Source organism: Protopterus annectens, chromosome 11.part0 (genome assembly GCF_019279795.1).
Source record: "Protopterus annectens isolate FY-2018-M chromosome 11.part0, PAN1.0, whole genome shotgun sequence".
Lineage (NCBI taxonomy): Eukaryota > Metazoa > Chordata > Ceratodontiformes > Protopteridae > Protopterus > Protopterus annectens.
The window spans coordinates 1,119,421,692-1,119,448,260 of NC_056745.1; the positions used below are offsets into that span (position 1 = coordinate 1,119,421,692).

Genomic DNA, 26,569 nt, shown 5'->3' on the forward strand with positions numbered 1-26,569 from the left:
TCTCTGCGCTGCCCTTTGGCTTATCTACTGCGCCCAGGGTCTTCACAAAATGCCTGGCACCAGTAATTGCATTTTGCAGACAAAAAGGAATTCAAATATATCCCTACTTGGATGACTGCCTTATTCAAGCAGAGAGCAAGGACATTCTTCTAAAGCACATGGCGTTTGTAAAAAGATTGCTAATTTGCCTAGGGTACGCAGTAAACGAAAAGAAATCAAAACTAGTGCCCTCTCAAGAGATAATATTCCTGGGTGCAAGCTTAAATACAACTGCCCAGATGGCTTATCTCACGCCAGACAAACAAAGGCAACTGACTCATTACTTTCAAATGATGGCTACAAAGACCCAGCTCCCTGCAAGAAAAATTCGCAGGCCCTGGGTTTCATGGCATCCTGCATTCTACTAATTCCATATGCAAAACTGCATATGAGAAAACTACAATGACATCTAAAAAGTGTTTGGACTCAGCATTGTCACAGCCTAGAGACAATCATAACCTTGATCCCCTGCCTACAACAGGAGCTTCGATGGTGGTCCCAGGCCTGTCACCTCAACAAGGGACAGCCTTTCACCTTGCCTACAGCCAGGCAGACAGTAACAACGGATGCTTCGGATTATGCCTGGGGAGCACATATGGCAGGAAAATGTATTCAGGGGACGTGGCCCAAGGAACAAATGCATCTTCACATCAATCAAAAAGAGATACTAGCTGTACAGAATGCCCTGACAGCCTTCAAGGACCTAATACATCCAGGACAACTATTAATAAAGATGGACAATACCACAGTTATGTGGTACATACACAAGCAAGGGGGCACGCATTCCTACCCCCTATGCAGACAAGCCATGACTTTGTGGAACACAGCACTGACCTACCAGGTACATCTGCAAGCACAATTCCTGCCAGGAACAAAAAATACACTGGCAGACGAACTAAGCAGAAATCTCATGGATCCTCATGAATGGAAGCTAAATCCACAAGTGTTCAACATGATAACAAGGGAATGGGGACGCCCAGACATAGATCTTTTTGCCTCCCCTCACAATTGCCAAATACAGAAATTTTGCACAAGGACTTATCACTCTCAAGCATGGAAAGTGGATGCTCTATCATTCAGCTGGAAAAACCTGACGGTCTATGCCTTCCCTCCGATGCCTCTTCTCACCAAGGTGCTTCTAAAAGTCAGACAAGAAAGGCCAAAAATGATCCTGATTGCACCAGACTGGCCAAGCCAGCACAGGTACCCAATCCTAAAGACTTTGTCCCAAGGCCCACCTTGGCCTCTACCTCAAATCCCTCATCTTCTGACACAGCAAAACAATTAGATTCTGCACAGTCAACTCAGAACCTTAAACCTGGCAGCGTGGCAGATAATGTAGCCACTCAGACTGCACCTCTCTCTAAAGCTGTTATGGATGTAATTTTGGAAGGAGGCCCAGCACTAGGAAATCTTATGCAGAAAAATGGAAGAGATTCTGTGCTTGGAACCAGGCACAAGGGCTCGACCCACTAGTCCCTAATATACCTCAGATTTTGCAATACTTCACTGAGATGTTGGACAAAGGCCTGTCTTTTTCATCTATTAAAATCAACGCCTCTGCCATTTCAGCTCATTACAATGCGGATCCTCCTGTTTTTTCGCATCCTCTACTACGACAGTACCTCAGAGGGGAAAAAGAATATAAGACCCCCTAGGAGAGCACCAGTACCTACTTGGGACCTCAGTTTTGTTTTAGAAAAGCTAACACTGCCTCCATTTGAACCAGCCAGCACAGCTGACCTTGTCATGGAAAACTGCTCTGCTCCTAGCAATAACTTCAGCAAGAAGAGTCTCAGAGTTACAGGCATTGATGGCTGTGGAACCTTTCCTCATTTTTCATCCAGACAGGGTTTCTCTTGAACAAACCCAACATTCATGCCAAAAGTGGTCTCCAATGTGGCCTTAAACCAAACCATTCATTTGCCTACTTTCTACCCAAATCCCCAGAATAAAGGGGAAAAGACGTCTGCACGCTTTGGATATACACAGGCAGCTACGATTTTACTTGGACAAAACAAAAGCTTTCAGAAAAACTGAGCAACTGTGTGTAGCATATGCTGCAGGATCACAAGGAAAGCCTATTACAAAGCAGACAATCTCCAAATGGATAGGACACTGCATCCGCTTCTGTTCGCACAACATGGTAAATCTGTGCCTAAGGTCATTAGGCCTCATTCTACCAGAGCAGCAGCCACTTCAGCAGCCTTCCTCAGAGGGGTACCAACCAAAGACATATTAGAAGCTGCAACCTGGAGCACAGTGCACACTTTTACCAAGCACTACCACCTACCTCTCTACTCCAAATCCAGAGCAGGCTTTGCCACCGCAGTTCTGCAGGGCTTGTTAGCCTCGCCTAATCTAATCTAGACCCAGCCACCCAACCTCAGCTTTGGGATTCTACCCAAGTGTAATGACTGCAACAGTGAAACACGATGAACATAGTACAGTTGTGTACCTACCATAAATGTAGATGTTCGAGTGTATTCACTGTTGCAGTCCAGGTTACCCACCCACCATCCCCCTCTTTGCTGGGACTATTCTGTACTTCTCAACTCTATACAACCTATGTGGTGTATTTGCTTGTAGATGAAGGAAATGTTTATAGTAATATATGCAGGGTTGTTTGGCATATTTATATTTTTTCAGCCTTCCTATCTGGGGGCACCTGACATCTGGGGCAAGAAAAACTGAAGAAAATGGCGTCTGTTGCAACTTTTATACCCCTGGCGCACTGACGCCAGGGAAGAGGCAACAGCAACCGACGCCAGACCAAGACTTTGTAACTTGGGCCGACTACGGGTCACCTGCCAGCAGGATAACCCAAGTGTAATGACTGCAACAGTGAATACACTCGAACATCTACATTTATGGTAGGTACACAACTGTACTTTTACACTTCTGCTACTTTGGCTGTGAGGGCTTTAAATTGTCAATTTCATATGATTAAATATCAGCAATACTTAATGTCACTGCTAAAACAGAAAATGTTGTAAAATTCTGATTGTGCTGAAAATGAGGAAATGCAGGATTTATTGCTTGCGACTGAACAAGTGGGAAAGCATACATTGCAATGTGGTTTTGATTCTCTGGAGGCCTCTAACAGGGCTGCAGTTACGGGTTCTGTCATTAGGAGGCATGCTTGGTTAAAGGAACAGAATCTGCCTGATCATGTTAAAGCAAAATTATTAGATGCTTCATTACAGCATGATACCTTATTTGGTGTTAAAGCAGAGGAGGTGTTGAAAATGGAGGACAAAGCGAAATCTATGCAAACAGTAAAGGATTTCTTACAGGTACAGCCACCCAGATTTAGTAGGAACTGGCCTACAAAGAATTGGTCCTGTCCAGTGTCAGACAGGCCACAAAGAGGCAGATGCCCCAGAGGCAGGTCCTAGCCCCAAGGCTCATACAGGCCTAAACAGTGGGGCGCTTCTACCTCCAAAGGCGGAGAAGACAAATCACAGCCATACAGGAAACAGTCCCAATGACTTTCCTCTGCCAGCACCAAGCACTTATCGTTTGGCAGCCCCCTTAGGGGGAAAACTAGCACTTTTTTTCTCAAAATTGGCACATCATCACCCAGGACAAATGGGTCTTGAATATAGTGTCCCAGGGCTACAGGTTCCACTTTCACACCCTGCCAAGGGCAAAAGGTATACCAGACCTGCCACACAATCAATGAGCAGAGGCACAAAAACAAAGTTTCATCCCTCATGGACATGAGGGCCATTCAGCAAGTACCACAGCAAGAGCAGGGACAAGGATTTTACTCAAGACTTTTCTTGGTACCCAGAAAAGACAAAGCCTGGAGACCAATACTAGACCTGTCTATTCTAAATACATTTCTGGACGTTCCAAAATTCATATTGTTGACTCTGCAGCAGCTTCTGCCCATTCTGGGCAAGAAGGCTTGGCTGGTAACTTTGGACCTAAAAGAGGCTTACCTGCATATTCCAATCAGACAATCTTGCAGAAGATACCTCAGATTCATAGCTGGCTCAATGCACTACCAGTTCTCTGCACTGTCCTTTGACTTATCTACTACGCCAAGGGTCTTCACAAAATGCCTGGCACCAGAATTGCATTTTGCAGACAAAGAGGAATTCAAATATATCCTTACTTGGACGATTGCCTTATTCAAGCAGAGAACAAGGACATCCTACTAAAGCATCTGGCATTTGTAAAAAGATTACTAATTTGCCTAGGGTACACAGTAAACGAAAGTAAATCAAAACTAGTACCTTCTCAAGAGATAATATTCCTGGGTGCAAGGTTAAATACAACTGCCCAGATGGCTTATCTCACACCAGACAAACAAAGGCAACTGACTTCTTACTTCAAAATGTTGGCAACAAAGACCCAGTTATCTGCAAGAAAAATTCTGCAGGCTTTGGGCTTCAGGGCATCCTGCATTCTGCTAATTCCATATGCCAGACTGCATATGAGGAAACTACAATGATATCTAAAAAGTGTTTGGACTCAACATTGTCACAGCTTGGAAATATTAATTACCCTCATTCCTTGCCTGCAACAGGAGTTTTGATGGTGGGCACAGGCCTGTCACCACAACAAGGGACAGCCATTCACCATACCCACAGCCAGGCAGTCAATAACAACAGATGCATCAGATTATGCCTGGGGGGCCCACATGGCAGGAAAATGTATTCAGGGCACATGGCCCACAAGCCAAAGGCATCTTCATATCAATCAAAAAGAGATGCTAGCTGTTCAGAATGCCCTGACAGCTTTCAAGGATCTACTCCATCCAGGACAACTACTGATAAGGACTGACAATACTACAGTCATGTGGTACATAAGCAGGGAGGCACACACTCCTACACCCTCTGCAGACAAGCCATGACTTTGTGGGACACAGCATTGACTTATCAAGTACACCTGCAAGCACAATTCCTGCCAGGAAAGAAAAATATGCTGGCAGACAAACTAAGCAGAAACCTCATGGATCCCCACGAGTGGAAACTGGATCCACAAGTCTTCAGCATGATAAAGAAATGGGGATGCCCAGACATAGATCTATTTGCCTCCTCTCACAACTGCCAACTACAGAGATTCTGCACAAGGACTTATCACAAGCAAGCATGGAAAGTGGATGCTCTATCATTCAGCTGGAAAACCCTAACAGTATATGCCTTTCCTCCTCTACCTCTCCTCCCCAAGGTACTCCTAAAGGTCAGACAAGAGAAGCCAAAAATTATTCTGATTGCTCCAGACTGGCCCTGCCAGCACTGGTACCCAGTCCTAAAGAGCTTGTCTCAAGGCCCAGCCCAGACATTGCCTCTAATTCCTCATTTACTGACCCAACGAAACAATCAGATCCTGCACAGCCAACTAAGGACCCTTAATCTGGTAGCATGGCAGATAATGTAGCCATTCAGAACACACCTCTCTCTAAAGCAGTGATGGATGTTATTTTGGAGGCCAGGAGGCCCAGTACCAGAAAATCTTATGCAGAAAAATGGAGAAGATTCTGTGCTTGGGGTTGGGAGGGTGGCCTAATGGTTAAGGTGTTTGCCTTACAAACACAAGGTGCAGGGTTTGAGTCTCACAAGGGATAATTGGCTAGGCTTAAATGGCTCGCAAGGACAGTTAGCTTAGTACTAACCTATGAACCTATGGAACCAGGCACAAGGAATTGACACATTTGTACCAAATTTTCCTCAGATTTTACAATACCTAACTGAGATGCTGGACAAAGGCCTATCCTTTTCATCAATTAAAATCTATGCCTCTGCCATTTCAGCTCATTACAATACGGAACCACCAATTTTTTCACATCTGTTGCTAAGACAGTACCTCAGAGGGGCCAAAAACATAAGACCTCCAAGGAGACCACCAATACCTGCATGGGACCTCAATTATGTCTTGGAAAAACTCACACTGCCACCTTTTGAGCCAGCCAGTACAGCTGAAATAAAGTTTTTATCTTGGAAAACAGCTCTGCTCCTAGCAATAACCTCTGCAAGACGAGTCTTAAGAGTTACAGGCACTCATGGCTGTGGAACCTTTTATCATTTTCCATCCAGACAGGGTTTCTCTGAGGGCGAACCCGACATTTATGCCTAAAGTAATGTCCAGTGTGGCCCTTAACCAAGCCATTCATTTGCCTACCTTTTATCCAAACCCACAGAATAAGGGTGAGAGACTCCTGCATTCTTTGGACATACACAGACAGCTACGCTTCTACTTGGACAGAACTAAGGCTTTCAGAAAGACTGAGCAACTCTTAGTAGCATATGCAGTAGGATCACAAGGAAAGGCTATCTCAAAGCAGACTATTTCAAAATGGATAGGCCACTGCATTCGTTTCTGCTATTCACAACATGGCAAATCAGTGCCTAAGGGCATTAGGCCACATTCAACCAGAGCAGCAGCCACTTCAGCAGCCTTGCTCAGAGGAGTACCAACCAAATACATTTTAGAGGCTGCAACTTGGAGTTCAGTGCACACTTTTACCAAGCACTACCACTTACCTCTCTACTCTAAATCCGGAGCAGGCTTTGCCACTGCAGTTCAGCAGTGCCTTATCGCCTCTCCTAATCCTATTTAGACCCAGCCACCCAACCTCAGCTTTGGGATTCAAACAAAGTGTAATAACTGCAACATTGAAACATGATGAACATAGTACAGTTGTGTACCTACCATAAATGTAGATGTTTGAGTGTATTCACTGTTGCAGTCCAGGTTACCCACCCACCATCCCACTTTTCTTTGCTGGGACGTATCTGTACTTCTCTGTCCTATACAACCTATGTGGTGTATTTGCTTGTAGATGAAGGAAATGTTATTTTTGTGCATGCATACTTATTGTTATAATTTTCAGCCTTCCACTTTGGGGGCACCTGACATTTGGGGCAAGAAAAACTGAAGAAAATGGTGTCGGCTGCACCTTTTATACCCCTGGCGCACTGACATCAGCTTAAAAACCTCAGTTTTGGCCGGCTAACAACTTGCTATATTCAACTGGATGTATAAGAGAATTTAAGTACCTTTATCTGCTTTTTTTCAAAAAATACAGTATTTAAATTGATTTTAACTGTGTGGAAGGAATATTTAGCTGAACTGGAAGTTTTCACTCTGCTCTTCAGTGTGGAAGGAATATTAGCTGAACTGGTAGTTAGTCAGTGTTTGCTGAATTTTGTTATTTGCTAGTAATTACAGGTGTGGGGGTAGTCACATTCTTTGATTTCCTGTCCTTGCCTATTTAAGTGGTACAGTGTGAAATATTTTCTGCTTAAAAACCTCAGCTTTGGCCGGCTAACAACTTGCTATATTCAACTGGACGTATAAGAGAATTTAAGTACCTTTATCTGCTTTTTTTTTTCAAAAAAATACAATATTTAAATTGATTTTATCTGTGTGGAAGGAATATTTAGCTGAACTGGAAGTTTTCACTCTGCTCTTCAGTTTGTCCCACCCACCCTCCCTGTTTTTGTTTTGGTTTTGGTTTTGGTTTTGGTTTTGGTGTTAATCTTAGTGGCCTTGCAGCTGCCCGCCCCTCTTGTAAATTTGTGTTTGGATGCTCCTTCTGGGCCCATCTCATTTGCTCACTCAGCTGAGTGCAGTGAGATCATATTCTGATTTCAGGCACTCCTACTGTGTACAAAGAGAGCATCTGGGAAACAGAAAAAAAAAATTTAAGCTTGTTTCCTGCCTTTCCTGTTAAGTGGTATAGACTATTTGTAGGCTTTTGAGCCCCCAAGCCCTTCTGTGTTGGAGGGAAGCCTTCTAGCTTAGTTTTGCCCTATAACTAGCCAGTTTTCTAGTTTCAGCACTCAAATCTGTTTCTTTGATCTCAGCACTTGTTCAGAAAAAAAAAAAAAAAATTTAATCTGCTTTTACTGTACTTGTGTTTCTACCTACTTTTTTACTTTTGCATCATCTTAAAAGTACTCAGTTGTATTTATTACTGCTTGGTGTAACTCATTCTAAGCCTTCTGGTTTAAACACTTGGGCTTCGGACCAGTTGTTTTGCACTGAGAGGGTTTGTGGTCTGCACTGTAGTGGCAGAACAGGTAGCTTACATCCTTCTAGGTTGGGAACTGCTGATTGAGGGCTCAGTGTCTGTTATTCTAAAAGTGTATTAATTCTGGTTTAAGCACTTAGGCTTCCAGGCCAGTTATTTTACATTAAGAGGGTTCGTGGTCTGCACTCTTGTGGGAGGAGAGGCTGGACTCTGCCCTTCTGAGCTGGGAATTTCTGATTGATGGCTTATAGTGCATGCATATCTGAACTGCTTCTTACTGAAGTTGGTGCGCCTTGTTTGCTGTGGCATAGACTGGATTCGGGCCTGCTGGATCTAGCTTTGTTTGTGTAACTTGAGCACTAATCCAGGCATTCTCTAAAGTATTCAATTGTATTTATTACTGCTTGGTAGTAACTTGATTAAAGTTTAGCTGTCATTCTAAGTCTTTTGGATTAAGCACTTGAGCTTCAGACCAGTTGTTTTACATTAGGAAGGTTTGTGGCATGCACTGTGGTGGCAGGACAGGTAGCTTTCATCCTTCTAAGTTGGGAACTGCTGATTGAGAGTCCAGTGTCAGTTATTCTTAAAGTGTATTAGTTCTGGTTTAGGCACTTGGGCTTCAGGCCAGTTATTTTACATTAAGAAGGTTTGTGGTCTGCACTCTTGTGGGAGAAGAGGCTGGACTCTGCCCGTCTGAGCTGGGAATTTCTGGTTAAAGGTTTATAGTGCCTGAATATTTGAACTGTATCTTACTGAAATTGGTACACCTTGTTTGCTGTAGCATAGACTAGATCCAGGCCTGCTGAATATAGCTTTGTTTATATGCTTGTTATTTCCCTGGAACGCTAATTCCACCTAATACGCGGCTTCTCAGCGCTTCTGTGGCTCACTAGTGATGTCTGCATTGCTTACTGTACTTATTTCCTTGTTTCACTTGAAAGAAAGTTACTGTTTGTCGTTTTTGCATTTAAGTTACCTGTAACACATTGCACTTAAGTTACCTGGCACTTGCTCACTAAAACAATTATATAAGTCAGCACTAAAAATTAAAAGCACTACACCCTCACTCCCCACTGGCCCTGGTTTTCAATTATTAAGGAATTCCCAATATTATTCTAGCATGTCCAAAGGTCAGTTGTCAATCTCCTCTCCGGTCCAGCTGGTGAATCTGGGAATCTTGAGGCAATGTTACAACTGCCTCATGTACACAGACAACCCTCTCCTCCTCCCAACAAATTCCAACACATGTGAGAGATGCAACCATATAGCCAAACTGGAGGCTAAGCTCTCTCAACTCAGTACTGGCATAACCAGTCAGGAGGAGAAGGAAACCATACTCACTACAATTCCAGTCTCACATAGACCTACCACGACAGCAAACCAAACACATAATCACACAAAAACATACTGAGGCTCTAAATAAAGATCTGCCGAAGCAGCAGAGACCTCCAAAGCAGACACCCAAGCAGCCGCTACCCCAAAACAAAACACGTGCAACACATATCTCACAAAGCCAGTGTGCCAAACAGTCACAGCCCTTAAGACTAAACAACACACCTGATACACTTGTAATAGGTGACTCTATCGTCAGGCACACTGACGTCCCGCTCACCAGGCTGAACAAGGAGAGGGTCACGGTGAGCAGCCTGTCGGGTGCTAGGATCCACCACATAACACAAGCACTTGGGTCACTCCAAGGCAAGTACAAATATGACTCAGTCATTGTCCATGCTGGTGTGAATGACCTGAGACGTACCTCCCTGGACTACATGAAAAAAGACATAAAGGAGCTCTCTGAGCATGTAGCCCAGGCCGGTATGACCCTGACCTTGAGTAGCATCTTACCCTCACCAAGAATGATGCCACAATATGAATACAAGATGATCAATTTCAACAGTTGGCTTAAGTACTGGTGTCATTCAAAGGGGATCCAATGCCTGTCAGCTTGGGATGATATGCTCGACAAGCCACGATGCTTCGCTAGGGACGGCTTGCACCCGTCACCCCTGGGCTTTCGGATATTGGCAAAGGCTTTTGCTACCCCCATAGTGCCTTTTTTAGGCAAGGCTCAAAAGACAAACCCACCTCCAGAGGTATCACAAGGGATAAGAAACTAAGAGTAATGCTACTCAACGCCAGAAGTCTAAACCTCAAGATGCACGACGAAACTCTCCTTAGCATGGAGAACATCGATATCTGTGCAGTAACAGAAACCTGGTTCAGGGCTCCCGAGAGCACCCCAGCACTACCAGGTTATACCTCATACCATGCTTTTCGGCCCCAAAACTTGGACTGAACCACAAAAGGAGGGGGAGTATCGATATTCATCAAAGATACCCACACCTCCAGGTTGGTGGCAAAGCACGAAGCATCAGAGACTATCCATGTGCAACTAACAGTGGGTAAAACTGCCTTCCAGTTTATAGCCTGCTACAGACCACCCTCCCAAACCCAGGAACCCCACTCGGCCTTCCTGGAAAATATGAAGGTCTCTCCAAACACCATTATATTGGGCGACTTCAACTACCCAAACATAGACTGGGAGCATTACTCTAGCTCCAACACCCTAGCCCAAAGGTTCCTAGAATTTATAAACTCAAATGCTATGGAACAACTTGTTACCACTCCCACAAGAGGGGAAAACATACTGGACCTGATCATCACCAACATGGGGACTCTATGCTCCAGACCAGAAGTGTATCCCTCATTGGTAAGATCAGACAATAAACTAATCTCACTGGATATTCACATCCCGACCCCACCCCCTGCCCAGAAAACCACAGTGAAAAACTTCTCTAAAGCAAATTTTACACTCCTCAAAACTGAGGTGGAATCCTTCAAAGCCCCCGGGCCTGTGGAAAATACAGCCCAGACCGCAGAATCCTTTATAAACGCATTCTATGAACACCCTCAGGAATGCATGGATCATGCGATCCCAAATAAAACCAAGACCCAATCCTCCAAAGGCAGACGTCCTGTCTGGTGGACCCCAGCCATAAACAAACTATACAATAGAAGGAGGAAGCTACTAAATGATAAAGCAAAATCCCAAAAAGGGAAGGCATCACTGATCAGTATTAGCAAAAAACTACGGGCACACATAAAATTTTCTAAGGCCAGCTTCGAGAGAAAAATTGCACAGGACACTAAGGATAATCACAAGGCTTTCTTTAGTTATGTTAGGAACCTGGGTGGTAATTCCCAGATATGCTCAGAATTAGTCCAAAATGACAAAAATACACGAACCCACAGACATTCCCAACATCCTAGCTGACAGGTTCAGCGCAAACTTCTCCTCCCACCAAAAGGGCAAATATCTATCCCAGCAGAGTGCTGCCCCCCTGACATCTCAGATGCTCAGGATAAGAGCCGCCCTCTCCAAAGCAAAAAACACAGCATCAATGGGACCAGATGGTGTCCCGGGCTGCGTCCTACATGAACTCAAAGAAGAGCTAAACCCAAACATAAATCTACTGTTCAGTCTCAGTCTTACTACAGGATATGTGCCCAAAGAGTGGCGTACAGCAACAGTGGTCCCTCTCCATAAAGGTGGTGCCTCAACGGATCCTGGAAACTATCGCCCCATAAGCCTGACTAGCTTGGTCTGCAAAGCTATGGAAAGGATCATCATGGACCTCATAAATAAAGATATTGGGGACCTACAAACACTGGATCCTACCCAGTTCAGCTTTGTTAAGGGCAGATCCTGCCTCTTAAACCTGGTTGATTTCTTTGAAACAGTCACCAAGGCCATTGACGAGGGGAAGGTGGTCCACACAGCCTACCTGGACCTCGCAAAAGCCTTTGATACAATACCCCACTCGAGCATTATAGATAAGCTCACCAGCTTAAATATAAACCCCTATGTCACTAGATGGATTGCAAACTGGCTCAAGGACAGAACCCACATGGTTAGAATTGCTGGAGCCATGTCAGACTCCAAACCAGTTACAAGTGGTGTCCCACAAGGCTCAGTCCTGGGACCTCTCTTGTTCGGTATATATTTCTCGGAGGTACAGGCCAACACGAAAGGACTGTGGCTGACCAAGTTCGCAGATGACTGCAAACTGGGTGCCATATTCGACTCTCCAGCCGACACAAGCATCTTTCAAAAGGGCCTCATAGAAACAGACAACTGGTGCCAGTGCCATGGCCTCAAGCTAAATGCCAAAAAGTGTATAGTCATCCCCTTTGGCAAAAACAAAGTGCCCACAAATTACCACATAGGTGGAAATCCATTAAGTACAGAAGAAGTAATTAGGGACCTGGGGACCCAAGTTGATAGCAATCTCTCATTTGACAACCACGTGGCCAAAGTGGTTAGAAAAACATTTCATATAGCCCACCTAATCATGAAGGGATTCTCATCTAGATCAGGGGAGGTCATCGTGCCTCTTTACTCATCCCTCATCAGGCCCATAATTGAGTACAATGCCCCTTTTGGGATGTACCTTACCAGACACCTGCAGCAACTGGAAAGACCCCAAAAGTACCTCACCAAGAGGATCAAAGGGCTCAAACAGATGCCATATGCTGCCCGGTTAAAGAAACTCCAGCTCTACTCAGTGGCATACCGCCTGTTCAGAGGCGATCTGTGCCTGACGTATAAAGCCATGTCCAACCCGGAATTAATTGACATGCTGCACCTCAGAAAATCCAAATCCCATCGAGCTACGCTCGAGAGACTTGAACCTCAGCACTGAAATAAATAGGACATGCTGGAGGGACAGATTCATAACCCAGAGGCTCCCTTCACTCTGGAATAAAATCCCAGTCCAGGTTAGGCAGAGTCCCTCATTGACTCTCTTCAAGAGGAATCTTGAGTGGATGGGAGATCGTAGGTTTACCCCGGGTATCACTTCTGTGTCACTGTTAGATAGAGGCACAGTATACTAACCTCGAAAAAGGGCATAGCAAAATAAATTTAAAATGGGTGGCGAAAGCCAAACACATTCTGGCTAGGCTTATAAATGCCCTAGGGCAGATAGCCTAGTATGAACCTATGAACCTATGAACATCAGGGAAGAGGCGACAGCAACTGACACTGGACCTACACTTTGGAATTCAGGCCGACTGCGGGTAGCCTACCAGCAGGATAACCCAAGTGTAATGACTGCAACAGTGAATACACTTGAACATCTACATTCATGGTAGGTACACAACTGTACTTTCTAGCCTTTAGTTTCTGTATGGGTAGGGGAAGGACAAGGGAGCTGTGACTTCACAGCATGGGTGGGTTTTTAGGACTGTAGTGGTGATGTCAGTTTGGGGAGGGAAATGGCCAGAAAACTACCTGTATTCAGTGGCCTTGATGACATCAGTGAATTAGAGACTGTGGCAAGCTTTTCCAGGGTGGGACAAAAGCTTTTTGAAAGTGAAACCACCACAGTACAGTAAGGTACTGTTCTAGTGGAGAGAAAGTCAATTTAAAATATTTTAAATGCTGTATTGTTGTTTATTAATAACGGACAGTAAATAGGGAGAAAAAAGACAGAAAAGTTGAGTATTTAATAACAGAATCCCATTGTTGTCCTTTAAGAATGTTCCAACCTTATAGCATTACCCACTAGGGCTTCCAGTCTAACACTGGCCCTGTTTCAGCTTTTACTCTTGCCATCAATCCATCCGAAAATAAATTCCTACCCTTTTATGACTTCTAGAGTATGCAAAATTTTCTGTAAGAAATCTTGTTACTCACGTCCTCAGACTCCCATCGTCTTCTTCGGAGCTCATGATTATTCTTCGATATTTAGCACAAAACACTTTAAAACTGGCAAGCTATTGGAATACGACATTTGTTCATGGCAAATTTTCCTTTTGGTAGCCAATACCTTTGTCAGATGAGTTCTAGACCTTTAGACCCTGTTTACCAAGCATCCTCATATTATTTTTCTTAAAGACCATATTCTTCCACACCTATCTATCCCTTTTAACTGAGTACCTGCAGGGTCCAATATTAATCTTCCACACTGTTGCATGATGCCTGAGGTGTAGAATGACTAACAATCTACTTATCTACCCTTCCTCCTAACCGCTTGTGTTAAGAATTTCTCTTTGCTACTTTGACAAGAGATTACTGACTATTTTTTCTTTTAAATTTTCCAAGATGTCCTGTATTTCTCTCATCATCATACAGCAATTCGGACACATTTAGGATTATCGCATCTAACTCTCTACCTAAGCTTCTGTCGATGTTATTTATCTTAGTCACTGGTTCAAATACTCCTTCCAGTGCAGTGCTTTAATTTTGGGGCATTGTATTCAAAAACTCAGAGCTTTCTTTGGTCCGACAGTGCTCCTGCATATCCTTCTTTGAAGGCCTCTCAAGAGTTACGATCCTGGGGATTCTTACCCACAGGTGGAGAAGAATGAAAAGGACAACATCAGGTAAAGAAATTATGTACTTACCAAAAGGTTCCATCTATAATGTCCATTTTCATTCTTCCTCACCTTCTCTCCCAGTCATTCCTCGGCCTGTTTCTCAGAAGGATATTTGGAGGATGATACAATCTTCATATTCCAGGTTTGAGCTTGTTTTCCTTACCTGTCACTTTTTTTGTCTAAAATCTATAGGCAGTAGGTAGCAAACGCGATCTGAGGAGATGGGGACAGGGTGTCCATTATGGGAAGAGGGAGGAGTTCGAGATTAGGATCCAAAGTCTAGAAGATGCGCAGAGCCAGATCCAAGACCCAAAGTTGAGGAAAGATGAAAATGGACAACACAGATGGAATGTTATGGTAAATACTTAACTTCTTTTTGTAAGCAAGTAGGCTTGAAAAAATAAGACAAAAGTGATAAACGCCATGAAAATGCCAAGTTTCTTGCATCTGGAAAGATACTAATTTTTTTCCATTTGCACATTCTGTTCTGAGTGAAATGTACAGAGATTCATTGCCAAGTACTTTTACATGGAGACCAGATGCTGCAGGTAAAAGTAATTAATCTTGAGAACTCTGAGCATCCCTTACTGAAGGGAATGCAAATTTTAAAGGTGTAGTGGCCAGTAGTAGAGTGGAATATATTTGACATTATGGGAAGTGAATAAGAGCAGACTTTCTAGCTGCCTTAATATTTTTAATCCATTTAATAGAATAGTGTACAGTTTATTTTTATCCAAAGAAAGTAAATTTTCTTCTTAGGGGAAATGTTAATGTTTTCTGAAAGCATATACACTGTGTTTCACATCTGGGAGGGGACTAGAGATAAAAAAGAACAGACAACCCCCACTCTGGAATCATTTATAAACTTACTAAGCTGGGCATTAATCCCTACGTCACTCGATGAGTTGCCAACTGGCTTACTGACAGAACCCACACTGTAAAAGTAGCTGACTCCAAATCCAGCTCCAGACAAGTGGAGTACCTCAGAGTTCAGTCCTGGGACCTCTCTTGTTTGGCATCTACTTCTCTGAAGTACAGGCCAACACTAAGTGACTCTGGCTAACAAAGTTTGCAGATGACTGCAAACTAGGAGCCATTATTGAATCCCCAAATGATGTGGATACTCTACAAAAGGGCCTTACAGAAACAGATGCTTGGTGCCAGAGCCATGGGCTCAAGCTCAGTGCCAACAAATATATAGTTATCCCCTTTGGAAAAAACATGTACCTGTGAATTATCACATAGGTGGCAGTACACTAAACACCGAAAGTGTGATAAGAGACTTAGGGAGACAGGTGGGCAGTGGTCTCACCTTCAATAACCACATCACCACAACAGTCAGGAAATCCTTCTATGTGGCACACCTCATCACTAAGGGCTTTTCATCCAGAAAAAAGGAAGTCATTGTCCCACTGTACTCATCCCTCATTAGACCCAATATAGAATACAAAGCTCCATTTGGTATGTATCTCTCAAGACATCTGCAACAACTGGAAAGGCCGCAGAAATACCTCACTAAAAGAATCACAGGCCTAAAGCAGATGCCCTATGCTGACCACCTTAAAAATCTCCAGCTATACTCTGTCACATGTCGTCTTCTCAGAGGCAATCTCTGCTTAACATACAAGGCCATGTCAAACCCAGAGCTGTTGGACATGCTACACTTAAAGAAATCCCAATCCCTCAGAGCCACATGCTCCAGGGATCTAAATCTTGTCATCACAATAAACAAAACATGCTGGAGAGATAGGTTCCTGACCCAGAGACTCCCCAGACTCTGGAATAGACTGCCCATACATGTCAAGCAGAGCACCTCTTTGGCCCTCTTCAAAAGGAACCTTGATGATTGGATGGGAAAAATGAAATTCTCCCCGGGGATCACGTCATTTGCCCTGCTAGACAGGGGTCCAGGGAAGTAAATAGTGTGGGAAGAAATAGCCAGGGAATTGTTATGGCTAGGCTTGTATAGGCCCTAGGGCCGATTAGCCTAGTACCAACCTATGAACATTCAATGCAAGTGGGAACACAGCTGTAGCTTGCACTTCATCATGAGTAACCTTAACTTTAGGTTAGGTAGTACTTGTGGGTGTAGCTGACGATTTGGGGCAGTTGTTCCTATCTGGAGGGTTAAACTTAATTTTTTTTTAAATCTTGAAGATGTACTTAGTTTTGTGTGCTTGTTTTAAGTTAGTAGGGGATGGTGTGTTTTGAAAATGTATTTGTTTTAACGAAAACCGTTACAAAAAATAAACTGAAGTCTTGAAAAATGTTACATGGGTTCAAATGGAGATCAGAAGAAACAGCTTTATAAAAAGGTCAGCCTGCCAGACTTTAGTGTGTGTATGCAATGTGAAAGTTAGAAACAAAGATTCAGAAAACTAACATGTATAATACATGAGAACAACAGCTTTTTATCATAATGACTATGCTGTCCATATTATTTTGTAATATAAATGACTTTACAGATACAGACAAAAAGAAAAGTGTATTGAATTATATTAAGAAGGGCGGAGTTCAAATAGTGCTGCAGAAGACACATTTGGAAAAAAAAATGAACATGAATTTAACACAGTAAATATTACAGGATTGCTGTTCAACAGAATATCAGGGAAATGGAAAAGGGGAGTAATTATACTAATTGCAAGAGGGGCTCCGGTAGTGATGGAATAGGAAAAATAATATATGTGCAATAATCTTTGTGATAGTAAGGGACTGTTGGCAAGGGGAGGATTTCTTTGGTATGTGTTTTATAAAGTCAATGAAAAATGCTGTTATGGAGCTTAAGAAAAATTTGAGAGAAATAAGCAGCTTTTAGCAGGGAATATTACTTATAAGGGGGGACTGGAACTTGATTTGTGATAATGAGAGTGTACGAGGGGAACCTAGAAGGGAGATTATGACAAAAGAGGGTAGATTTCTGACGAAATTGAGAAAATAGTCTATATGGAACATGTGATTCAGTAGTAGGAACTCGGACAGAATTTGCATAATCCTCAAGGTACAGTAACTGGGCTAGACTGCATAAAAATTGTATTTCACAGGAACATGTACATTTAATTGAAAGCTTCTCCATGCACACAATAAATATTTCAGATCATCCATGGAGAAAAATGAAGATAGAAAATGGATGATAACGAAGTAAAAATTAAACACTGGAGACTTTCCACCTACCTGTTACAAAGATAGGAATTTACATAATGGATAGTGGAAATTAATCGAGAGTTATTACGGAAGATGGAAATTTGGAGTTTAAAATAGAGTAGAAGTAAAAGACTAAGAGATACAGTTAAGTAATAGAAATTATTTAGAGGAGCTGAAAAAGGTTAAAGTATTGCATTATAAGGGGAATATCGGAACAAGAAGAGGCACAAATGCAGATAGAGAAAATAGGGGAGTGTATGGATAATATGTATGAGTTTAGAAAGATTTGCTGTTAAGCATCCATGTTTTGGTAATACTAAATTTTTAGCACAATGACTTGAGCAACAGAAAGTAGAAAAGGTTGTCACTAAACTTATGGAGTCTACAACAAGAACAATTACCTGAGAGCCTGTACAGGCATTAAAAATATTCAGAATTTTTATTTAAATTTGTATAAAGCAGAGAAATGTGGAATTAAAAAAGAGCACAAATGGAAATATTTGTGGAAGACTTGATTTTGCCAAGTTTAGAGGCAGATGAGTCTCAACGAATAGTTAACACAGGAGGAGACAAAGTAAAAACAGTGACGTATAATCAGTCTTCAGGAAAATATCCAGGAACAAATGGTAATCCTGTGGCAGTTTGGAAGTTAGGAGGGAAGAAAGTGATAATGATTTGGAGATTTTAATTAACAGTATTTTAAAAAGAGGTGAAACACCAGCATTTTGGAAGAAAACTGTAGTGGCTTTATAATCTAAAGACAGTAAAGACCCATCAGCCCTAGATTCATATAGACCCATTTCAATTTTAAACCGTGATTAGAAAGTATTTATATCTATATTAGCTAAAAGAATAGCAAGAGTTTTGCCAAAATTGATAAATGTGGATCATTGTGGTTTTGTTGAGGGAAGGCAAACATTTGACAACATTAATGGAACTGTGACAATCCAGAGGGAAGCATAATGTAAGAAAATATCTCTGTTATTAGTGGATTTTGATGCAGAGGAAGCATTTGATTGAGTAAGCTGGGATTTTATATGTAGGGCGGTGGAAGGATTTGCATTCTCTGATACAATAGCACGGTCATTTAGGACAATATATGAAATAATGGAGGCAAGAATTAAAGTGGGAGAGTTCCTCTTTAGTAAATTGTGTTAGGAAACAGATGAGGTTGTTATATTGCCCCTTTGTTATTTTCTTTATATTTAGGGCCATTGGCAATTTGAGACTCAGAAATGCAGGGATATAATTGGCATGGTAATCAAGAAAAGCCTGCTTTATTTGCAAATAGTATTATTTTGAACCTGACAAATTCAGAAAAGGATGTCTGCTGTGTAACATGTTGAAACAGCTTCATGTCTTTTCAGGGTATAAAATTAATATGATAAAACAAAAGCTACAACTGCAAGCTATGTATCTACATATGAATTGGTTCATCAGTACCCATATTTATGGGGACATGATAAAATTAAGTATTTAGGAGTATGGATTAAAAAGTCTTCTGTTATGACAGTTAAGGATCTGTAGGAAGAAACTAAATAAAAGGTTATTCAAAAATTGAGAAATTGGAATTCCTGTTTATGGATATGGATAGTAAGATGCAGCAGTGAAAATGATCCTTTAGTTTTATATATGGGTCAGACATATTTTTTATCAACCAGAGGAAAAGTTGTGGGTAATAATTAACAGAGCTGAAGGAATTTGTCTGGGAGGGGAAGAGGGCAAGAGTTAAGTTGCCAAAGTTGATCTTTTCAGTAGCACAAGGTCATTTACGATTACCTGATTTGAAGGGATATTTTGACTGTACAGTTAAGGCTCATTTGTGTAACACAAGCAGAAAGTTATATTTTAAAATGGAAAGCGATGGTGGTGAAGCAGCTGGAAAGTTCAAGAAGTAGAGAATGGGAATTTGGTTGCAGATCCTTAAGGAGAATAACAACCATATAGAATATTATATTCATAAAGCAGCAGAAAGTATTCTAAGAACTAAGCCACCATGAGAATGGAAAAAGCAGATTTTGCCATTAGGAATGAATGCCAGTATGGCATAGAAAGTAAGCAAGAAGGAGCTGGAATTTACTGGAGAAAACTGGCAAAGGAACAGAGGGATTGGGAGCAAATAACTAGAGAGGGAAAGGTAATAGATTGGGATAAATAAGGCCAAGAATACATTTGGACTGCAGGCTAGAGTCTGCCTTCCATATTAGGGATTGATTTAGTTTATAGTCAAAGAGAAGGGAATAGAAGAATTCTAAGTGAAAGACTTACTCTGGTAAAGCTTTTAGTTGAATGTACAACAGAAGCTACTGATAGTTAGTAGCTCATATAAAATATTGCACAATAACTGTAAGAATCAATCAGAGGATGTCAGAAAAATTAAGGGAGACTAGAAAATGAATTTACTAGCAAACACATGAAAGGACATACATATGGCTCCCAAATATGCAACTAAGTCCAGAAGATTTAAGATCTTTACTCTGAAGTGTTTCCATAGGTATTTTTATACCCTGACCAGACTTCAAAAAATTTTTCCTCATGTAAATAGCAAATGTTGGAGACGTGATGGGGAAAGGAAGAGGTTACTGAGAACATATGTTGTGGGAGTGTAATGAGTTGGCAGATTTTAAAAATTCCTTACAAAATATTCTGTCAAAAATATTTAGTGAGAAAATGGCTCTAACTAAGGAAATTATTCTTTTGAGCTGGGGCACAGGATCTGAATTGCCTAGACAAAGTAACACCTTACTAAGTTTAATTCTGTTAGCAGTCAAAGCAGTTACTAGAAAATGGATATCAAAATCTAAACCAACTGTACTGAATATTACAAAAGAACAAAGTATGAGAAAATGAGTTTTTAGAAAATGGAAGGAACAAATTACATAGTAATAAATGGAAATAATTTTGGGAACAGTACATGCAGAATAATGTTGAGGATGAAGCGGAGGAGGAGTGAGGTTTAAGGGAAGGCAGCAATTCAGCAATTTATATAATGTTTGACTGATGATAGTAAAGTAAAGAAAAGGCATGTGATGTATAATGTATGTAAATGTAAAAAATGTTAATATGGTTCATTTCTTTTCTCTTACTGTATGTTTGCTTGTTTAAGTGATGTTTCAATAAAGATGTAAAAAACAAAAGTTTAGATGAGTTTCATGGTCATATTTCATTTTTAGAATTGCATATTTCTTATATTTTCCCAGTTGTATACAAAGATATCAAAGGAGGAAAGGCTGACCAATAAAAAGTATAGACATGAAGTTGCAGTATTTTCACTCCTTTAAAAAATAGATTACCATCTTCAGCTCACACTTCTTATCAATGTTTTTTTCTCCTTTAATCCCTCAGTGACCATCAGTCTCCTTTATGTCCACCCAGTTGACCAGTTTCTTTGTTTCATCCCTTATAAGGTAAGACCCTGTGGCCCATTCATTCATCCCAGGACTAAGGATCAGGCAGCGAGAGTGGTTTGTCTTCTGCACAGGGATTTGGGGAATCTCTCTAAGCCCTAGGGTTCCCCAATGCAATGTGCCTGTAGTGTCATAAGGGATTGCATGAAATGGGTTTCCTGTCAGTTAGAAATTTGACATTCTTGCATGCTGCTGTCTCTTAAGGTATTTGAGGGTAAAAGAGAATTACAAGGTATTTGCTTTCAGTACAGGACAGATACGACCGTATGGTGATGGTGCAGAGCTTGGTGTATATTACTTCCCTGTCAGACTCCATATTCCTTAATCAGTCTGATAATGAACTGAACATCATCCAGGTACCTATGAATTAATGTTCGACAGCATAGTGTCTATGCTGGGATATTAATGGGGTGCTTCTTTGTCTTGCAGGGGATTCAGAAGCCAAACTTTGTTATTGAAGAGAAAGTGGAACTGAGTGAAGCCACTGAAACCCCTCGCTCATTGAATCAGGCATCAAGGATGAACTTTTCAAGCAAACGTGTAAAACGCATGAAGTCGCAGGTACAAGCAAATTAGATCCAAAATCATTAAAAACTGTAACAGTAATTTTTTTCCCCCCAGTTATGTAGATGGAGTATTACACATGTCTGCAAATGTTAAATGTAATATACGAATCCCAACTCTCCACACGTAATAAAATATATAATATTTATTTTAAGTGCGTTAAAATATCGATACACTTTTCGTCAAAGCACACTACAAAGTGTGGTTAATTGATGCTGTTTAGAGTTTCTGAAGAAGTTAAGGCACCTGCTTTGACGTGTTCTTGTTTTGGTTGAAGTTTCGACATATCTTTTCTTGGTTTAAATGTAATATACGTTTGTTTTTTGTACACCATGCTGTTTTCTGAACCCTGGCAGAAATGAACTTCCGAATCTTGTTTTCTCAATTTTGTTGTGTCGTTTCTTGGATAAAGAACTTGGATACTTTCTTGTTGGGGAAGATACTTTAATTGTTATCTATTGCTGTCATAGAATGATGTTCTTCGTTCCACATTGCTGCAGTCCTAACTATTGGGTAGTCCGCTGTCCAGTCGGCCCGAATACCAAAGTATAAGGCTGACGTCGGTCAGGGCGCATTAGACTGACGTCAGTACGTCAGGGTACTAATGCGCTTGACCGACGCCATATCCTCAGTCTTTTTTGCCGCATGGTCCGATGCAGAAGCAGTTTTGCGAGTGCAGGTTGGCGTTCTGAAATTTTCTGAAGTCGGAGTTTCAGACCGAATCAAAGTTGGCTAAGTACCCGTTGGGAACATTTTGTTTTTCTTGCCTCAGTATTTAACCGGATGTCAGAAAAAGTGAATAACTGTATTTCTTGTGGGAAACAGATACCTCATAGGGATTACCATACCTTGTGTATACCTTGCTTAGGGCCTGAGCACGACGTTGTTGGATGCCGCTCTTATGCTAGATTTAACAAACGCACTATTAAGAGAAGGTTAGACTGTGCCAGGTTAGTGTTTGGGAAGCGTTGCAATTATAAAATGCCGTCGGATGCTCCGGCCGCTTCGTCCAAAAAGCGCAAGGACAAAACAGCAAAGCCTAGGGTTGATGAACCGGCAGTCCCAGATGTCGGTTCTTTAGAAGGCTCAGTGGAGCCAGAGGTTTTGCCAGGAGTTTCTTTGGAGTCTCAGGCAGAGACTTTACTGTTACAGGATGTGCCTTCTCAGGAAGTAGGCCAGGCTGAAGGGGCTTCTCAGGTAACTGTTCTTCCCTCTCTTCCCAAGGTAGTTAGAGCCTCTCCTTCTGTTTCCAAAACTTCTTTGAGAGGTAGGCCCAGTTTGGCTTCAGTGGGGGCTTCTCCTAGCACTTCAGGTTCTGTGCCTAAGAAACATATGCTTAAAATGGCAGAAGATTTGATTACTATGATTAGAGGTTCTATGCCCCCTCCTGATAAGAGGCCTAGGGTGGAACCTGAGTTTGAGAGTTTTGAACAGTGTTCAGAGGCTTCTGAGTCTTCTGGAAGATTTGCAAGAGTATCCTCCTTATTCTGATTCTGATGTGGATGATTCTACTCCTACAGCTTCTCCTCCTGAGGATTTCTCATTTTCAGAGACTCTGCATTCCATGAGGGAACACTTTAAATGGGAAGGCCAGGATTACTCTGATTCCAGGAAAAGGCTTAGGGAATTCTTGTTTTACCCCAGCATAGGCCCTTAGCTATACCTCCTGTGTTGAATGTGGTGGAAGATGTTTTTGCAGAGGCTTCCCTGAATCCTGATTCTTTGCCTCCTGCTCCTGTTAAATCTGATAGGTACTATAGGGTGCCTGAAGCTCATAAGTATCTTTTAAGAGTCCTAGGGCAGACCCGAAACTGTTTCTCAGGGACCTAAAGGTGTTAAGGCCTCTGTTGTTAAAAACCCTGTTCCCACTGATAAAGAGGCAAGGGCTTTGGATAGATGGGGAAAGAAAGTGTATACTTCTTCCACTTTAGCCATGAGGCGTTGAATTGTCAGTTTCACATGCTAAAATATCAAAATTATCTCCTTTCACAATTGAAATCTAAGGTGGATGCTTTGGCGGAAGGTATTGAGTGTAAAGAGTTGCTGGATTTAGTTCATGTGTCTGAACAAGTGGGTAAGCATTCTTTGCAATGTGGTTTTGATGCTGTACAGGCCTCCTCGAGGGTGGCTGCCACTAGTTCTGTTCTTCGCAGGCATGCCTGGTTGAGGGATCAGAATTTAGCTGAGCATGTTAAGACAAGGATTTTGGATGCTCCTTTACAGTCTGATGTGTTGTTTGGTTCACCTGTGGAAGCAGTTTTAAAGAAAATGGAGGACAAAGCTAAGTCTATGCAAACTGTTAAAGATTTTTGCAGGTGCAGCCACCAAGTTTAGTAGAAATTGGCCTACTAAGGGATGGACATATCCTGCTTATGATTCCCAGTCTAGGGGTAGGTCTAGGCGTGGTAGGGGCAGAGCTCAAGGTTCTTTTAGGCCTAGAACAGGGAGTTCACCTGCTCAGACTTCTGGTGAGGGCAGGGGTCAGTCCTTTCGTAAACAGACCCAATGACCTGCCTTTTCAGCTGCCAGTAGATTCTCGTCTGGCAGCTCCTTTGGGAGGAAGACTGTCTCTTTTCAAAGAAAATTGGGATTTAATTACTCAAGACAGATGGGTGTTGGATATCATTCACCACGGTTACAGGTTTTATTTCCATACATTGCCCCCTTTCAAAGGCATGCCAGACGTTCCTCCTCCACAAAGGACAGAGGCTCACAAGCAAATTTCTCTGTTACTCCAAATAGGGGCCATTCAGCCAGTCCCTGTATCAGAAAGGGGCCTAGGATTTTATTCTCGCCTGTTCCTAGTACCAAAGAAGGGGAACACGTGGAGACCAATTTTGGATTTATCTATCCTCAACACTTATCTGGACATTCCAAAGTTCAAGATGTTGACGTTACAACAGCTTTTACCTCTGCTGGGCAAAGATCACTGGATGGTAACTTTAGATCTCAAGGAAGCTTACCTTCATGTGCCTATAAGACTAAGTTGCAGGAAGTATCTGCGTTTTCGAGCTGGAAATTCTCATTATCAGTTCTCTGCATTGCCCTTTGGCTTATCTACTGCCCAGAGTATTCACAAAGGTTCTGGCTCCAGTGATAGCTTACTTCAGGCTACAAGGAATTCAAATCTATCCTTACTTGGGCGATTGCCTGATTCTGGCTCAAGAAAAGGAAGACCTTCTACAGCATCTGGAATATGTTATAGCAGTGCTAAGATGCCTAGGGTATTCTGTGATCGAAATAAAGTCCAGTCTAGTACCCTCTCAAGACATGTGCTTTCTGGGTGTGAGACTGAATACAGCAGCCCAGATGGCCTTTTTAACCCCGGACAAACAAAAGAGTCTATCCTTTTACTTCCATCAACTATCTCATCAGTCCGTGCTGACTGCAAGGACAGTCCTTCAAGCATTAGGGTTCATGGCATCTTGTATTCTGGTGCTTCCCAATGCCAAACTGCATATGAGGAAGCTGCAATGGTATCTCAAAATGTATGGACACAGCACTGCCAGGATTTGGACACTGTCATTCAAATAATACCTTGCCTTCAAAAAGAATTTCTGTGGTGGGCTCAGGAATGTCACCTAAACAAGGGACTCTCTGTGACCCGGCCAGAGGCGAGTCAGATTTTAACGACAGATGCCTCGGACATTGCTTGGGGAGCTCATCTAAATGGAAAGTGGATACAAGACAAGTGGCCTGCCAGACTACAGCATCTACATATCAACTTGAAGGAGATGTTAGCAGTCCAGTTTGCATTAATGGCTTTCAAGGAGTTACTTCTTCCAGGGCAGGTGTTGATTCTAACAGACAACACAACTGTCATGTGGTACATCAACAAACAAGGGGAACACATTCTTATCCTCTATGCAGGCAAGCAATGATTTTATGGGAGACTGCGCTCAGCTTGCAACTAACTCTTCAGGCAAGGTTTCTGCCGGAGCACAGAACTCCTTAGCAGATGTGTTAAGCAGACAAATCATGGATCCCCACAGTGGAAACTGGATCTTCATGTATTTCAGAAATTGACAGTGTCCTGGGGAACTCCAGACATAGATCTGTTCGCTTCTCCACTAAACCACCAGCTGCCAAAGTTTTGCACAAAGGGGTTTCATCACACAGCTTGGAAAGTGGATGCTCTTTCTTTCAGTTGGAAAAATCTTCATGTGTATGCCTTTCCACCTCTGCCTCTTCTTCCAAAGGTGCTCTTAAAGGTCAGACAAGACAAGCCAAGGATGATTTTAATAGCTCCAGATTGGCCTCGCAACACTGGTACCCACTACTAAGGAGTCTGGTAAGGAAGCCTCCATGGCCTTTACCTTTGATTCCACATCTGTTATCTCAGAAGGACGGTCATCTGCTCAATGTCAAGCTCCACTCTCTTCATCTAACAGCCTGGCATATTCTGTATTGAAACACAGCAGGTCTCAACTTCCTCAACAAGTTTTAAATGTGATTATGGAAGCTAGAAGACCTAGTACAAGGAAAGTGTACGCAGAAAAATGGAAGAGATTTTTATTTTGGAGTACAGCAAAGAATTTGGAGATTTCTGAGCCTAATTTGAGTGTGGCTCTTCAATATCTTACTGAGTTATTGGACAAAGGTTTGTCCTTCTCTTCCATTAAGATTCATGCTGCAGCAATTTCAGCTCACTATGATTGTGACCCACCATTGTTTTCGCATCCTTTGTTCAAGCAGTTTCTTAGAGGGGCAAAGAATATAAGACCCCCAATAGAGCTCCTACTCCTGCTTGGGATCTCAATTTTGTGTTGGAAAAACTTACTCTACAACCTTTTGAGCCTGCAGCTACTGCTGAATTGAAATACTTGTCATGGAAGACTGCTTTTCTGTTGGCTATTACTTCTGCAAGAAGGGTGTCTGAGTTGCAGGCCCTTATGGCAGTAGAGCCCTTTTTGATTTTCCATAAGGATAGGGTATCATTACGTACTAATCCTTCTTTTATGCCTAAGGTGGTTTCTAGTGTGGCTTTAAACCAAACTATTCATTTGCCTACTTTTTATGCAGACCCCAAAATAAAGGGAAAAGATTTTGC

General features: G+C 42.1%; 1 protein-coding gene across 1 annotated transcript in view; it reads left to right on the plus strand.

Annotated features, from left to right (window-relative positions):
• The window catches only part of KDM5A (lysine demethylase 5A), a 2,605,143-nt gene that overhangs the window by 211,469 nt on the left and 2,367,105 nt on the right, over positions 1 to 26,569 (plus strand). Inside the window, exon 5 of the mRNA XM_044088480.1 lies at positions 21,385 to 21,516. Within this exon, the coding sequence (XP_043944415.1) occupies positions 21,385 to 21,516 (132 nt within the window). The remainder of the gene's footprint in view (positions 1 to 21,384; positions 21,517 to 26,569) is intronic.